We start from the raw sequence: 16,077 nt of genomic DNA, 5'->3' as shown, positions 1-16,077 counted from the left end.
GCTCTCAAAAAATCTTGCTTACTCTAGCAAGATGACTGCGTCTTTTATAGAGCTGCAGCAGTTTTGCTGTGTTCTGTAACTTCTGTAGTTCAAGCGCTGCTGCAGCGAAGATAAATGGGCAAGTGCATTGTTAACGCAACCTTGCAGAAAATTGTTTGGGACCAAACAATCGCAGAACTGAAGAGGGATTCAACCATATTGTTTTCCCCACTGCATACGCTGCAACGAAGTGTATGCTTCCACGGCTAGACTTAATGTTACAGAGGGACCTCGTCTTTTGTTAGGCAAAATACAACGATTACAAAAGAAGTCACTTCAGCATTGTGAAAGATTGTATATGAGTTATGAATACTGTAATAGCTTTAGCTTGGCTGCTTTGTGTTCACACTTGAACAAGTAGAGCGTTAAACTCTACACTCTAATTATGAGATTTTCTCTCCCAGCTCCTGAGTAAGCGACCTAATAAAGAAGAATTCCTTTGCCAGTTCTCATATGCTGAAGTTGTGGCATTTAAGTTGGGAGTAAATCTAAAACAACTTCGTTGACTTTAATGGTGTTGCTGCATTGGAGTTGCATGTAATTAAAGGTAATGCAACAGAAAAATATCAACCATAAGAGTTATTTTAATCCAAGCTCAAATGTGGCACTGAGAGCTTTTAGCATTTAATTTATAATTTGCCCTTGGCGAGGCTGTGCCAGAAGGATTCACTATTTTTAATAACAAAACAAAAATACACTCCTGTCATAGAGGAGTAAGTTTGGTTTTAGTCACTTGACAGTCCTAGTCACTATACACACTGAAGAGAATATGGAGCTCTCCGTCAATTGCTTATTTTTAATGAGGATTATAGCTTGTTTAATTATTTGGTATAATTTTTCATCCTAGAAATATTCCTGGGTATGACTGTGTATATGAAGTAACTTCACTGTTCTCCAGTGGATCCTGGTGCTCACAGTTGGCCAGCTGTAAATAAATATTTGGGTTTCTTAAAGGTGCATGCTTTTTCTGATAGATTTAGAATTATGGAATCTATACAAGCATTCGAGTGTCTAAAAATTCAAACACAATCACCTGGGCTTTTCTGGGGCAGGATTCATCTTTGCAAGAATCTCCTAGGTCTTGTATGCAGTGGGCTTCTTAAAGTTTTTCTAATTCAAATGAGTGAGCAGGCAAACCTCTGGGAGGTGCAGACGTTTAGGGTGTGTCACCACGGCATCTAAATTACCAAGTAATTTAGATACAGTGAAGTCTCAGAAGAAGATGCTGTCTGTAATCAGTGTCTTCTGTTCAGGCTTCTTAGAGAAACTTTGAGACTTATGTAGGAGGTGAGCGTACGGCAAATGAAAACACTGAACATGAGATTGCTGTAGTTTTCTTTTTTTTTTTTTTTGTTTTACTATTTCAGGAAATGATGAAGAGTAAAGCAGCTTCTAAAAAGAAGTTCCAATAATCATTTTGCAGCTTCTTTGGTTCCCTTAGTTCTGTGTACGTGTTCAGGACATAATGCTTTTGCTAATTGTGAAGGATGAAAAAATCCAAGAGCTGTAAATCATTCCCTAAATACAAGCAGCTTATTAGTTTCCAGTTGCTTGAGAATATAATTGCCTGGAATCTAATACTTTTGTTTGCTCTTTTTTTTTTTTTCCAGGCAGGCCTGATAGATGTATTTGTGTTTAAAAACTTCCTTACCGAATGCTCTCCTCTGTTTTCTCAGGTGGCTTTTCCAAGGCATGAATGGGTTGCTTTCTGAATGCTAGCTGATACCTTTTCTCTCTTTGGTGGATGCATATGCTGCCTGCTGTAAATCACCAGCTCTTGTTTCTTCTTAGAGACTTTTAATTTGTTCAAGAGATCCCATGTCTGTTCTGTGCATCTCATACAATTACAACCTAGTCTTGCAGTCTTGGGGTTGTAGTGGTGAGAATACAGTGCACAGTTACTCTTCCATCCGTGAATATGGACTTTCTATGGGGAAAATGATTTCCACTTGCTTTGCAAGTTAACGTATCTTCTGGCTTTGCACATGTAATGAAGAATCAAGAAGACTGCTCGTTTCTGATCCCAGGGAGGGAATGAGAAGTCATGCTCCCACAGTTTGTAACTCTGCCCAAAGTCCACTGAACAGTGACTGAAACTCGGTGTAAATAGAACTCTGATGCCTACAACTGACACTTCCATTCACCTTCTTTTCAGTGGCTTGTGAGTAAATAGCCACGTGTTGTTTCTGGTCTCAAGGGTATTTGGATTTCTGTCAACTGCATGTGATACCCATGTCTGTCTTCAGAGTCTGGTAGTTTCCGTGCCAGGTATGGTGTGGGTGGTAGAGATGCCCTTTAGCAGGCGAAGTCTCTCACTTCTCCATCCTTTGCCATCTGTCGACATGTGTTAACTGTCTGTCAACCTCCTGGAATTAAACACAGAGGGCAAGACACAAATAAAAACTGACAAATGTGATTTTGGCAGTGAACAAACTCAATGACGTCAAGGTGCGTGCCCATTAGCTAGTAGTGGTTCAGAGTTTCATAGCAAGGTAGAGTGCCTGATTGCGTGGTCTTGTCTCTGGGACTGTGAATTCGGAGTCAGTCAACTTGCTGGCTGCTTTTACCACTGCTCACTTCTCAGATGGTCACTATGTTCTGGATTGTTTCTCTTTGGACCCTTTCAAGGAGGATGTGTAAGGCCATTACCCACTTGTGTCGCCTGTACTGCACAACCTGTAAGTAGGTTTTGTGCTAAGATGAGTGCGTGTTCTGATCTACCCTGGAAAGGAAACATGCCGGTTTGATAGCTTAGTCTTTAAAGAGTACACGTTTCTTTGGGACTTGGCATATTGTAAATCTGTATTGCCGTAGAATGGAAGAACCTTATGCCAGGCGTTTTATGAACACAAAAAAGAGGGATGTTTACAATCTGAATAAAAGGCAAAACTGAGAACTGGGGAAAATCAAACAGTGCTACTTAGTGTGACCAGCAATGCTATTGGTGTAATGATACTGTAAGCATTGTCTTGCTTTTGTTGTTTTGTTAGTAAAAAACAAATTTGAAGGAGAACAATGATGTTGTTTTCCAGCTTGGCTGAGGGTGAAATTTTTGTGACCAGCTTCAGCTGGTCTGGAGTTGTGCTGTTGCAGAACGGGATGTTCCCACCTGCTCGTTCTTGCTGGCACTGATGTGCGTGTGGCTGGGGAGTCAGCTGGATCAGCTTGCTGCTTTGTGTTCAGGTGGGTTTTCTTGTAGGGTTAGTTTTCACTGCAGACAGAGATATGATCCAGCTGACCTCACAGCCTACCTGAGCACTAGTTGCTGTCACAAGGGTGGTGAGACTGTTTGGGTGGGTGAGGAAGAAGCTTGTGGATTCTCAAAGATTGGCTTAAGCCAATCGTGAAACTTCGTCACGATTGGTTCTCTCTTAGTGGCCCTAACTTTAGCAAGGCAATGTGTTTATCTTGGTTTCTTTCAAATGTTAGTATGAATGACAGGAATGTGCCTGTGATTTCTGAGAGCAGTATGTGAAGAGCTGGGGCACAGGGCGCATCATGAGCACTTCTTGTGTGAAGAATAAGCAGTCTTTCATGCATGTTTTTTGTGCCTTGTAAATCTGTCCATCCTGCTTGTGTCATAAAAACATGCTGTAGCTCAGGGTGTCACACTTTCTTTTTGTTACAATTGATTTGTACTATCAACTAAAAGATAGGGCTGCCTGTTCATCTGCTGTTCTGTGTGCAGGGGCAGCAGCAGAGGACACGAGAGTCTACGTGCTGCCTTGAAATGGCATTTCACAGGCCTTTTTTTTTAATTTTGCTGTATAAAGTCAGTGCTTTCAGTTAAAGATGCATGGGAAGGGCACTTACATTTAATGAACTGGTAACTTTAGTTAGGTTCTTTTCTTCCCCCCTAAACTGTTGTCTCCGAAAGGCAGGTCAAAAAATGGAAGTAGACTTGACAGAAGAGCCCGGCAAACCATTCTGCTCTCAGTATTGTATATAAGAGAAGGATGGATTTTGCAGTTCAGACCCTGGTCCTCAGATACTCGATTCCCTTCCACAGTCTTTACTTTTGGCAAGTTGATTAATGAAGTTCCTCAGTCATGAAGTGGGGCAGTTTCCTGATTATCTTGATCGTAAGCAGTTTGAAAAGGGGACAGCCACATAGTAATTGTATTTGTCAAATGGCCATTCGCCAGAATGACTTCTCACCACTTCTGCAAACCAAAAAGAAAATAAGCATACAGCTAGTAATCTCATGGGGTGTGAGAAGTTGGGCCAGGTCATAAAGATTCATGGTTATGACAACTGTAGTACCTACCTGTGCCTGTCTGCCTTGATCCTCAAGTGATAGCACTGTTACAAGCTGTACATCTGAATTGCTTTTAAAAAAAAAAAGAGGGAAGATGAATTTCTCTCTGTCATGTCATCCAGCCTGTTTCCTTATTAGAACAAGGTTGTCCCGTGGAGAACACGATAGCTGAGTCTGCTCCGTTTCTCACAGATGAAGTGTCGTCCTTTGACTTCTGGCAGATGGCCAAAGCAATCCTGGCTTGGTAAATCCTGGATGTCAAGTTATTTGACACGCTAATGGCTGACATACGTTCTACTAGCAGGAAGAACTGAATTATGTGCAAAGCTTAAAATCAAGGGACAAATATGCACAGCTCACTGTTTGGAGGTTGGTGGGAGTTTACTTCATCCAGGAAAGGTTTTTGTGGCTGGTTTAATTTAGTTTCTGTAAAATGAGTAGCTGGAAAAGAAGTTCTTATTCCTGCTTGAGATAAAGAAAAAAAAAAATGTATAGTTCATCTATCAGGACTTTGTCAAGACTCTCAGAGGCCAGGCAGCTTTGGAGTTATTTGCAGATGTACTTATTTCAAAAGTAGCAAAGGTACCAGTTTGCTTGGAAGAAGTAGGCCAATTTCTGTTTTTTCTTTGGATTTATGTCATTGTATGCTGTGGTTTTGGCTGCACTTGTTTAAAGTTGGTCAGATATTTTGTACTTTATTTACTATAGTGTCTTTAAAACTCTTAAAACAGTATTCGGATTTTCTGCGTTCTTAGTTGGGTGCCTGTCTTGTTTCTTAACACTTCTCCCTTTTTGGCTTTAGAAGTGTCTAACAACTGTTTGGCTTCTCCTGGCTTCTGTTTGGTGGATTTACAGGGAAGATTTCTTGGCAGTCGTGCAGCTTGCAAGTGTGAGCTTCTGGCTTCCTGGCCTGCCCCAGGTGATGCAAGAGTCCTAGCATACGCAGGCAGTGCTTGACTTATTTTATGCTAGGGTGGTCGTGGTTGTTTTTAAACTACACACAGTGTGCCAAGTTCCTTACCAAGCAAGGAGAGAAGTTACTGCTTAAAACTTTACAGCTGAAACTACAAAGCCAGTCCCCTTAACTGTGTGAAATTTCTTGCCCTAAGAGTAGCTGCTTTTCTGGCTATGGTAATACTAGGCAACTGGAAGAGAAAAGTGAGGAAATGACAAGGCAATTCAAGGGCTGGTGATGGATTAGAGTGGGGTACAAGCAGATGAAAGCACTGTGAGAAATATGTCCTATTGCTGCTTCTGAGAATACCTTAATTTGGAAACTTTTTACAGGAAAATGATGTTGAGGTTGAAGATCCAGGGCAGAAGTGTGAGGGTCTGATGCTTCAGCGTTGTGTGTTTCAAAGTTCTTTATCTTTTCAGCCCAATTAATTTAGAGTTTAGCTAAAGGAATTTTGCATTAGAGTAAGTGTTTATTAACCTAGTATCAAACAGGGATGTATGACAGTGGTGTCAGACTGGAGAACGTGAAGGGTTTTTAATTGCAGTCCTCATACCTGTTGAGATGCTCTTCGAAGTGTGAATCTCTTCCAGCTGAAGCATGATTTTCCAGAGTCTGTGGACATCCTGAGGTGTGGATAGGTTTTCCTAATTAGCGCTTCTGATGCCAGCTTTAGGACCTGCAGATAACACTTGCAAGCCTTAATCTTAGGCACTTAACTGTTGATTTTGTTTGGGGTTTTTTTGCAGTAGTTGAAGGAGTACAGGGGAGGGAACTGGGCCTTTCTGCTGGAAGGAAATACTGAGGAGGAAGAGAGGGTATGCACTCACAGAGGAAGGACAAGGGAGGATGAGAGGAGAGGGAATTACTGGTCCTGATCCTACAGTGCAGGTGTTAATTTCCAGGGACGTGGTTAGGGCAGAGGGGCTGCTGTGTGCATCATTTTTTTACCAGCTGTCTCAGGCAGTGAACTGCATTGTAAGGCTTGGGAGAAGTGAGGGGTGCCTCCCTCCTACTCAGCTGCACTTCAGCTGTTGCCTGACCCAACACCTGCATACGAAATAAAGAACTAAACATGCAAATTCAGTCCCTGTAGAACAGTCACCTGTTTGTGCAAGACTGCAGAGGAAGATCAGTTGCGGGTTGAAGGTGCATAATTCTAGACACAACACACAAATAGTGATGAATGTATTTCAGCTTTCTCTGTAGAATGAGTTTAACATACCATACTTCATCAGATTTTGATTTGACGTTAATATTCTGCTAGTTCAGTACATCAAGAATAATAGATATGCTGCTAAATTTTCTTGGTTTTTTTTATGCTTGTTAAAGAACAGATCTACAGTCTGTGAGAGTTCACCAAAACCAACTTGTATTTATAACTTCTCTCTGAGAACCTCTAGACTTCTCTTCTGTCCTAGAAATGTCTGACAAAGGATTTCAGAACAATTTCCTTTTTTTAAATTGCATTGAGTTTTCTTTTTTGTTGTTGTTGTCTTCTCCATCTTCAATTCACTTCTAGAGGCTTTGAGACAATTTTCTTTGGTTACAGAAGGAAGAAGCTTAAGGGGGTGTGTATGTGTGTGTAATTTAATTATAATCCTGGGCTGTGATTCTACATAATTTTCATTAGTGCCAAGTCAGCTTCAGGTCCTCCATTTCCTTGCTTCTCACTCATGTTCCCTCACAGGGCTTTGTCCCCTCCATTACACCTATTTGACTGTTCGTGCAGCTGCCCTCTGAACATCATCTGTGAAATGATCCAGCACAAGAGCCTCCCAAATGAAAGTGCACTTTGGCAAGCGATGTAAACCTTTGTTCTGATTTAGACTGTAACCCTATGGTCATATACGTTTGAACTGACGCAACTCTGGGTATAATGATGTCTGCTTGAAGAGTGTAAGGCTGTATAACTGAGTTTTCTCTCAAGGGGACAGTGATATAGAGCTCCAACTTCTAGTCTTTTTGCAGAATGAGGTATGTAGCTATAGATATCTTTTTTTAGATGTTTGTACTGGCAGTACTATATTTAGTTACTATTCTCTGTGTATCACCAGAAAATAAACTCCAATTATATGAGTTTTTAAAGTGTCAGTTTGCCAAAGCCAAAACTTCACGGTAAGTGTCTTATCTGGGAGGCAGGAGACTTGTGCTAAGGCCCCTGGGGCTTATTGACTGTTTGGAGGTGAGTCTCTTTCTCAGTGTTGTACAGGGAAACTGGAAAAGAATATTGTTTTGTCACAGTATTGAACAGGGAAAAGAGTTTTAGATTCAGGGGTTTTGTTAAATGGGAAACCTCCCGTGACAAATTTCTCTCTTCTATGGCTGTGAAAACCAAATGGGATGCTTGAAATAAAACCTACTGTAATTAAGTTAGTTTAATTGTTTTAAGAAGGAATTTATGCATTTTTCAGCCATACTTGCAGCATTTGTGGATTCCAACTTGGGAAGAATGTCAGTTCAAAATAGGGAGGATGTTTGGCCACCTTGTTTTTCTTATCTGTTCGATGATGACTTACATCTCCTGTTTTTTTTCCCCAGTTATTTGTAGTAGATGTCCAGACTGGTCAAATTACCAAGATTCCTATTCTGAAAGATCGTGAACCCGGCATGGTCAACCAGCAGGGATGTGGTATTCATGCCATTGAGCTCAACCCCTCGAGGACCCTTCTGGCCACAGGTGGAGACAACCCCAACAGTCTTGCAATTTACCGCCTGCCTACACTCGATCCTGTCTGTGTGGGAGATGTAAGTGGGAGTATTCGGGGGAAGTTTATTCTGTCACTTACAAGAATTACTACTTTGAAGTATGTAAGGTCAGAGCAAGATTAAGATTTGGGAGTCCTGTAGTGGAGAGCGAATTTCTGAATGCTTGAAAACATTTCCAGTTAAGTTGTCTTTTTTGACAAGATGTCTTAAATATGAGTGAGTACACAAACATGTGAGACAATTCTCAGGCTTCTGAGCCAAATTTCTTCTTCCTCATCCTCATTCAGGTCTACTTCAGATTACTTTTAAGGACTGAAAATGTAACAAAATCCTAAATGTTAAAGTTTAATTATGGTGATGACTTCTGAAACTAGTTTTAGTGAAAAAGCTCTTCTGAGAAATTGAAAAGTTGACAGAAGCTGTTTTGATTTTCCCCTTCTCCAGTGCAGCTTATGTATGTATTATTCCAGAGGCAGAACTTGGCTTTGAGGATTAGTTCTAACCCAGTGGCTTATGGCAGTTTGATAGACTCTGGTACTGCTTATATTTCTGAAACATCATGAGGCCTTTTAAAATAGCCAGTCTTAAAAAGACAAAAAGCTGAAATGAGTATAGCGGTATCCTGTAAGCACTTCTCTCTCATTTCTCCTTTTTGACTCAGGACTTCACGTAGACGTTAACTACAACAGCAGAGGTCAGGTCAGAGTTTCTGCAGTAGCAGATAACCAGCTGCAGAAAGGCTCGACTCTGAAGATTTGTATGGCTTGTTATTCATTTGTGTGCTGCTGTGACTTTGCAGCTTTTCAGACAGAACTAGAGCCTTATGGTCTTTTTTTCCTCCATAGTTTTCTCACCTGCTAAAGAAAAGATTCTTGAACTAATAGTCTTGAAAAATTAATCTGTAGGTCATATATTGTAAACATAAGGTTTGGGGTACTTTTTATAGTAGGGATGTGCACTTGAGGAAATAAAAGTATGTAGCTACTTTACAGAAGTGAAGAGCGCTGCTTTCAAAATGGAAAAAAAGTCTAAGTCCTTAGAATTGAGATCAATTTGTCCTTGGTCAGAGACCTGTTTTTCCATCATCTAATTGCTCTCTATTAATGATACACTACAAAATTAAAAAAAAAGTTAAAATTACTGTTAGATACTTAAACTGCTCCAGCTTGATACTGGAATCTTATCTGTATGTTTTTGATGTAGGTCTGTCCTCTGAGTTCGTACTAAAAATCAAAGTGAAGAATACTTGTCTGCTTTGAGACTACTCTAGGGTATAATGGCACAGAAAAAAAACTGTCTTTTTTTCTTTTAGGATGGACATAAGGATTGGATATTTTCAATTGCGTGGATCAGTGATACTATGGCTGTTTCTGGTAAAGTGGATTTTTTTTCTCTCCTTTTTTTTGCCTTTCCAGAATTTTATACTGATGCACAGCACTTTATAGGTCTTAGGGAAGCACCTTGATCAGGGCATTTGAAACCACTTGGAACTACCTTGGCTATTTAAACCCTTCTTAGTTTTAGTACAGTGCTTCACTTTTTTTTATTTGTAGGACCCTGGTCTAGGTTTGATTTTTCTAGTATTGGAGGGAATATTACTGCCTTTCCAGTAGCCGTTGCCGTGAGAGTATCTCTGAACATCTCTAAAATGAATTACAGGGAAGGATTCCACACAAGAAGAATAATTTCAAGAGGGGTGTTGTTTATCATTTAATAAGTTTGGAATACAGCAGAGCAATATTGGTTTCCTGAAATCCTGTGAAAGACTAATTAATGAAAACTGTTTGTTTTGTATGTATATGTGTGTGTATGTGTGTACATGCACATACGCTATGGCAGTTAATACAGAAGGCTGTAATAGAAAAGGTCAGTTACTGACTTTTTAGTAACTAGTTGGACAATCAGTGTAACTTCATAAAGTATTACTTAGGTGAAGGCAGCAATACTAATATGCTGTTGCATTAATTTAGTAGTTTACTGTCTTTCTGTGCTGACAGGGTGTAGTATTCTGTACAGGGAGGTGTCAAACTGCAGGTGACACAAAATCGTAATAGTCTCTTATAAAAATCAAATGAACTAACTTGAATTGTTAGTTAGTAGGATTTTTTCTTTTTTTTTTCTTTTCTTTTTTTTTCCAAAAACCAAAAAGCTAATCCTGGAATTTGATTTTGAATTTAATGTAAAATTTCATCTTTGCAAGTCTCCAACCCAAATATCTGCATTAAAAAAACGTTGTCAGCTAGTAAGCTTGGAGAGAGCAGCAGAGGTGATTACAGATATCCAAGGGAAAGATAAGGACCCAGTGGAATAGAGGCACAGCATGTGAGGTTGAACTGTGTTGCTCTCAATGTTTTCTGCGTGCTCAAGGGTGGAGGTGTGAGTAGAAGACTGCCATGTCCTCTGCTGTATGAAGCTTACAGCAGGATGCAGGTTCTAGTCTCCGGACCTGAGACACCAGGGAAAACTTGTTGAAAGCCATTAGCAAGTCTGATTGCTACACTGAGTTCTTCAGAACTTCGCTGATGATCCTCATCAGGAGAAAACAAAGACGACTAACTTCTGACGTTGTTTTTGATTTACATCTGCATCTGAAAGCGGGGAGCAGAAATATTTGAACTCCAAACGTTGAGGATATAGCAAATATTTTTATCTCAATTGAGAAACTAAATGCAAATTTTTCGTGACTTTCTTGGGGCAGATTAAATGCCACAGGAAGAAAAAAGGGCATTTGGTCCCATGGCAGATCACACCGATCGTGTAGCCTGAGGTTCAAGATTTGGCAGTGTATTTTCTAGCTGCCGTCAAAACTGTTGAATGAGTACAAAGAGGACCAGGGGCTTGATTATTCCTCTTGCTTGTGTTAACTTCAGCAAGAAGAAGGCAGGGCTCTGCCTGTAAATTCTTCAGCAGTGTATTTCAGTAGTCCATAAGCATAAAATTAAACTCTGGACTAAGCAGCCATAGCTGAGGGAGAATGCATCAGTCCACTCAGTTGTACTGGCTAGACGAAAAGATTTCCATGGCAAAAGCTTCGGATGGGATGAATAATTCCCAGGATGGCATGAGCCTAGGGTAACAAACGATACTGTCCTTGGCTTCAAGGCCAACCAGTTGAGCAACATACATTGACTTTTTCCCCTGCTAGGGCTATTAAAAGGGACAGCTTCCTCCTAAAGCATGTCAAGATGTTTAGAAATTCTACTGCTGAGTATTCAGCACAAGATTAGGTGCCATTAAAAGCCATCAGCATGTAAATTGACTGGCAGGATGTAGTGTCATGTGCTCTCTGCTGCTATGCAGTGCCATTAGGAAGCTCCTTTTGTGTTTGGTTGTAGTAGGTGATAGTGGCAAATGACTGAATCCCTCTGTGAGGGGGCGAAGCCATCCCTGCTGTGCTGGACCACCCGCATTGCAACAAGATGTTTTGCTTAAGTGTCTTTGCAGCTTATTTCCTATGATGTACCAAAGCCTATCAATTTGACAGTCTGATGTAGATATTTTTTTCTGGCATCTTCAAGACATGAAATATTTCTTTTGCATTCCCTGTGAGAGAAGGAGGGATGTGTTTTTCACATTGTGTAGGGCAGAGATTGATGTACCGGAAGAGATTGAGGTACATGTCAAATCTGTCTGAGCTGACTTAGATGGAAGTGAGTTGCCTGAACACTGGGAGGGATGGGTATAGGGCCTTGGATTAAGCCTGTGTTGATCTACGAACCACAGACATTCAGCTTTCTTCATCCAGTATTGTTACTCTTGTTAATTTATATTTTAGATTAATATCTTCAAATTCAGTAGAAAAATAAAATCAGTTCTTGCTTGTTCAGCCTGAGTTCCTGTGTTACATTCTTTAAACAAAAGGTTGCATGGGTTTAAGAAAAATAATTTAAAAAATAGATTTGATACAAATTGTGGTTTGAAATAGTTGTTTCTGTTCAGTTCACAAATGTGTGTGTACATGTCTATAAGCATACTGGAAAAAATCAAATGATCCAAAATTGGTGTAAACCCAACTAAGTTTTCTTGGAGGTTTTTACATTGGCTTAACAGACTGTCAATCTCAGCCTTGGTAAGCCAGGCTGAATGTGTAGGCTATTCAGTTGCTTCCGAGTTTATTCTATGTGTGACTCTCTAATGGTGATTGTTGTACAGATTTGTGGTTTTTGATGCATCCTAATCAGTTGAAAACAGATGAGGTGATATAGCTGCTTGGAAACTGTGTAGACAAACTGTTTGACAATGAGTTCACAATGTTACGAACTTTACAGCTCAGTAAACTCAGCAAAATCATGGTTTTGTTAATAATAATTAATGTATAGGCACCAACAGTGTGTTCAGTTAGATTAACTTAATAGTATCCTTTCTTTCTTTCAGACCCTATTGTTTATTGCAGTTCCTTTTTTAAAAAGGGGAATTATATGTATGTGAAATGTTGTTATGGACTGTTTATTCAGGTTCCCGGGATGGTTCGATGGGTCTCTGGGAAGTCACAGAGGATGTGTTGTCCAAAAGCGATGCCAGGCATAATCTCTCTCAAGTTCCTGTCTATGCCCACATAACACACAGGGCTCTGAAGGATATCCCCAAAGAGAACACCAATCCTGACAACTGCAAAGTCCGAGCATTGGCTTTCAACAATAAGAACAAGGTCAGTAAGATAAGCAAGAGAGTTGAGAAGTCCTAAAACTGTCCATACGTATTAGAAAAAGAAAAAAGTAATCTAAATCAGAAATACTGGAGAAGCAGCCTAATATTTTTTCTCCTGATCCTTTTGCATCCTTCTCATATGAGATGGTCACCTTTATCTGCTACGTCTGCTTCTGCCCCAAGTGAATGGAGAAGTCCAGTAGAAAAAAGACGTATGTTTTCAGAAGGAACAATTTTGTGGGTTTGATTTTTATACTTGCACCCTACGGAGCACAGGAATGTTTACAAGAAGCAGATAAAGCACCAAAACACCTCTTGCAGCTTGAATCCCATTCTTGAGTGCTCTTGCTGCTTTTCTTCCCCTTTCATGAAGACCAGCTAACATTCAGGCAGTTCCTGTTCTGATGGAACAGTCGTTACTGGATTGTTCAGCAAGTGAGGTAACTGACACACAGGGCAGGCACCAGTGCTTGCTTCAGTGTTATTTTGTTGGCATTTGACAAACAGTAAATGTTAACCTCCCCCGCGCCGATCTCTTGTTATTACTAGTGGGAGTAGCAATTCATCCTCCACTACTTTTCTTTCTGCCCTCAAACAATAGAGGTGGTCTGAAGCGAAGGTGGGCGTGCTTTCAGAAGCACGGTGCTCCTGTGGGCTTTATTTTTCACTAGAGCTGTTAATTACTCCTCTGTGATGGAGACTTCGAATAGCTTTTTCAGTAGAGCAGTGCCTAGAAAGAAATGTTTGCTTCAGGGTCAGAATCAGTGTGGGAGCTGCTGAAGAGAATTGCCAACTCTAGCTTGTGCTGTCTAATAATTCATTATTTGATTGTCTAACAAGATCTCTACTTTTGAAAGTTATTTTTTGTTTTATTAATTCTTATTCTACCTGGCATCTTTGTGCTGTATTGCATTCTATCAAGATCAGTATAAAATGAAAATTTATCTTGATAAGCATGTATATGATCATGGATGAGTTCAGTCTGGAGTATGCAGCCTGCCTAGTAGAGAGTGTGAATTTGTAAGGACATGTATAATACAGAAACTAACTCTCTTACTTTTTTTTTATAGGAGTTGGGAGCTGTGTCTCTAGATGGGTATTTTCATCTTTGGAAAGCAGAGCACACGCTATCGAAGGTGCTTTTCTGTTTGTTGGTGTAAAATTTCAAAAATTGCCTGGCAGTTAAGGCTGTTCACTATTCTTCATCTCCTTCAAATGCTTGAAGAAAGAGCAGCAGTGTTTGTAAAACACTTAAAAGCTTTATGTAAAATGAAATGTCCTAAAAATCAGAACTTGAGGAGAGGAGCTCCCCACGCCCCTTATTTTGGAGGGTGGGAAGTGCTCTTAACTTTCTGCCAGTTAAAGGTGAGCTGAAGTGAACCGTTCCATAGAGTATGATGGATACTTGATTAGCAGTGTTCATAAAGGAAGTGCACTTGTTGAAGTGTAATTGCAGATCAAACGCAGACATATCTATGCTAGTGTGTGACATAAGCTTTTTCAGCTGAGAGCTGATGTCTGTGTACCCCTGCTGAAGAAATAACAGCAGCTTAGAAAGATGTAAAACAATTTGCCAAAATGTTCATTGTTCTTTGCATAATACTTGGCTTCAGCCTTTCTAAATCTCAGTTTGGTTCAGATAAGGCTTCCCATCTCCTTCAGGGTTTTTTCTCTGCATCAGGTTGTTGCTTTTCTCTTAAAGTTCTGTTTTTGTGGTGAACTTATTTTTTAGCTGCATTTTATTTTTTTCACCGCAACTTCCTTGAACAGAGTTTACAGAATTGTTCTGTTAACATCTTGCTCTTTTCTCATAATGGGTTGATTTTTATTTCTTCTGTTTCCAGTTACTTTCCACAAAATTGCCATACTGCAGGGAGAACGTGTGTTTGGCTTATGGTCAGGAGTGGTCAGTGTATGCAGTAGGATCACAGGCACATGTCTCCTTTCTGGATCCCAGGCAGCCTTCTCACAATGTTAAATCCGTCTGTTCCAAAGAACGAGGCAGTGGTAAGAAACTTGTCAAAGGGTGCTTCAAAAGGTTTGCTTGCAGAAGTAGCTATTAAGACTGCAGTAAGATAAGCTTTTGATAAATAGGAAGGGGTTTTGGTGCGATAGACCAAATCATTGATTGATAGTCTATGTAGGTTTTGCTTTTATGGCCGTATTCCTTGAGCAACCAACAAACCAAACTTAAAAGCAACTCTAAAATCTAATGATAGACAACATTAGTGCTTTTATGATCAACTAAATTGTACACCGTCCAAATATTACTGAACTTTTAAAAGTGTGCATTTTACTTCTACTTATTTTTTATTGCATCTTATTCTGTTTTACTTCATCTCAAAGCAAATCCAGTCTTTGTACTGCTATTAATACTGTCAATTCTTGCATTTTTCTCTGGGAATGGGGAAAAAAAGCATGTTGTCTGCTCTGTGCTATCATATTGGGAGTCTGTGCTGTGAGTGAATGCTTGCTTTGTAATTTTAAAGCCATGAATGAGACTCTTAGTTTTTGATGTGTATTTATTTGCTTTAAATATACAAAAGCTCACTCTTAAAAAAAAAAAAAGCAGATTTGAGTGCTGTTTTCCTTTTCTGATGTGGATGCAGTATGTCCAGTTGAACCTTACACCAGGGCCAAGCATGAGGGCTTGCAGGGTGCATGGTCCCATAAGGTTCTTCCCATGCCCTTTATTTTCAGGCATGAGAAGGCACTGTGCTGTGCTGCCCATTTTAAACCATATTAATCCCAGACTGATAGGTTTCAGTCCTTATTTAGCTTGGCTCTAGGCATCATCTCTAAATTGGGCAAGTTATCAAAAGAGAATGCATGTAGACAAGGATTAGGAAAGTTTTATTTATGTGGTAACTGGAGTTTGAACGGTGCTGTCCAGATAAATGTCAAGGTCTGCTTCTTTCAGATATGGGAGAAGCTTCTATAATATGAGAAAAGGTGCTTCACCAGCTCATGCTGTCACCTGAACATCTTACCAGCAATAGCCCTTGTCCTGACCCGCTGTCAGTGAGGGCTCTGTGGAGGTCTTTGGCACTGTCACCCTTCAGTAGCATAGGGAAGAAATACCAAGACACTGGAGTGTGGTGCCCAGTGGTGGCTGAAAGCTTCTGCCTTGAGTATGTGATCATCCCTGCTGGGGGGATGATCTATGTGTAGGTAGTATCTCTGGGGCATCTCCAGTTCATGTCTGGAGAAAGCCTTTGTTCAATGTTGTCTTCTGTTCTGCATAGGAGGCGGATCTTTCTTTTTTGGCATGGTGGTGGAGGCACTTAGGTAATATTAATTGCCAAGATACTGAGTGTTTCAACTTTCTGTTGATCTCACTGGGACTTGGTGCAGTGCAGCACCTCTGCAAAGTAGGCTGTTTATTGATTTGCAGACTAAAATGTGGGTTGACTTTTAAGTGCTTTGAAGTGTTACCCGAATGTGCTTTCAGCTTCCAAATGCACCTGCT

The 16,077-nt window shown here is 40.2% G+C and overlaps 1 protein-coding gene across 1 annotated transcript in view; it reads left to right on the top strand.

The window, feature by feature from the left end:
- The window catches only part of DCAF12 (DDB1 and CUL4 associated factor 12), a 32,811-nt gene that overhangs the window by 11,616 nt on the left and 5,118 nt on the right, over window positions 1-16,077 (top strand). The window contains exons 3-7 of the mRNA XM_009331563.1: window positions 7,794-8,000; window positions 9,274-9,334; window positions 12,416-12,609; window positions 13,679-13,744; window positions 14,453-14,615. Of these exons, the coding sequence (XP_009329838.1) occupies window positions 7,794-8,000; window positions 9,274-9,334; window positions 12,416-12,609; window positions 13,679-13,744; window positions 14,453-14,615 (691 nt within the window). The remainder of the gene's footprint in view (window positions 1-7,793; window positions 8,001-9,273; window positions 9,335-12,415; window positions 12,610-13,678; window positions 13,745-14,452; window positions 14,616-16,077) is intronic.

The sequence above is a fragment of the Pygoscelis adeliae genome, unplaced genomic scaffold (genome assembly GCF_000699105.1).
Source record: "Pygoscelis adeliae isolate BGI_AS28 unplaced genomic scaffold, ASM69910v1 Scaffold68, whole genome shotgun sequence".
Taxonomy (NCBI): domain Eukaryota; kingdom Metazoa; phylum Chordata; class Aves; order Sphenisciformes; family Spheniscidae; genus Pygoscelis; species Pygoscelis adeliae.
This window is presented reverse-complemented; position numbering and strand designations above follow the sequence as displayed.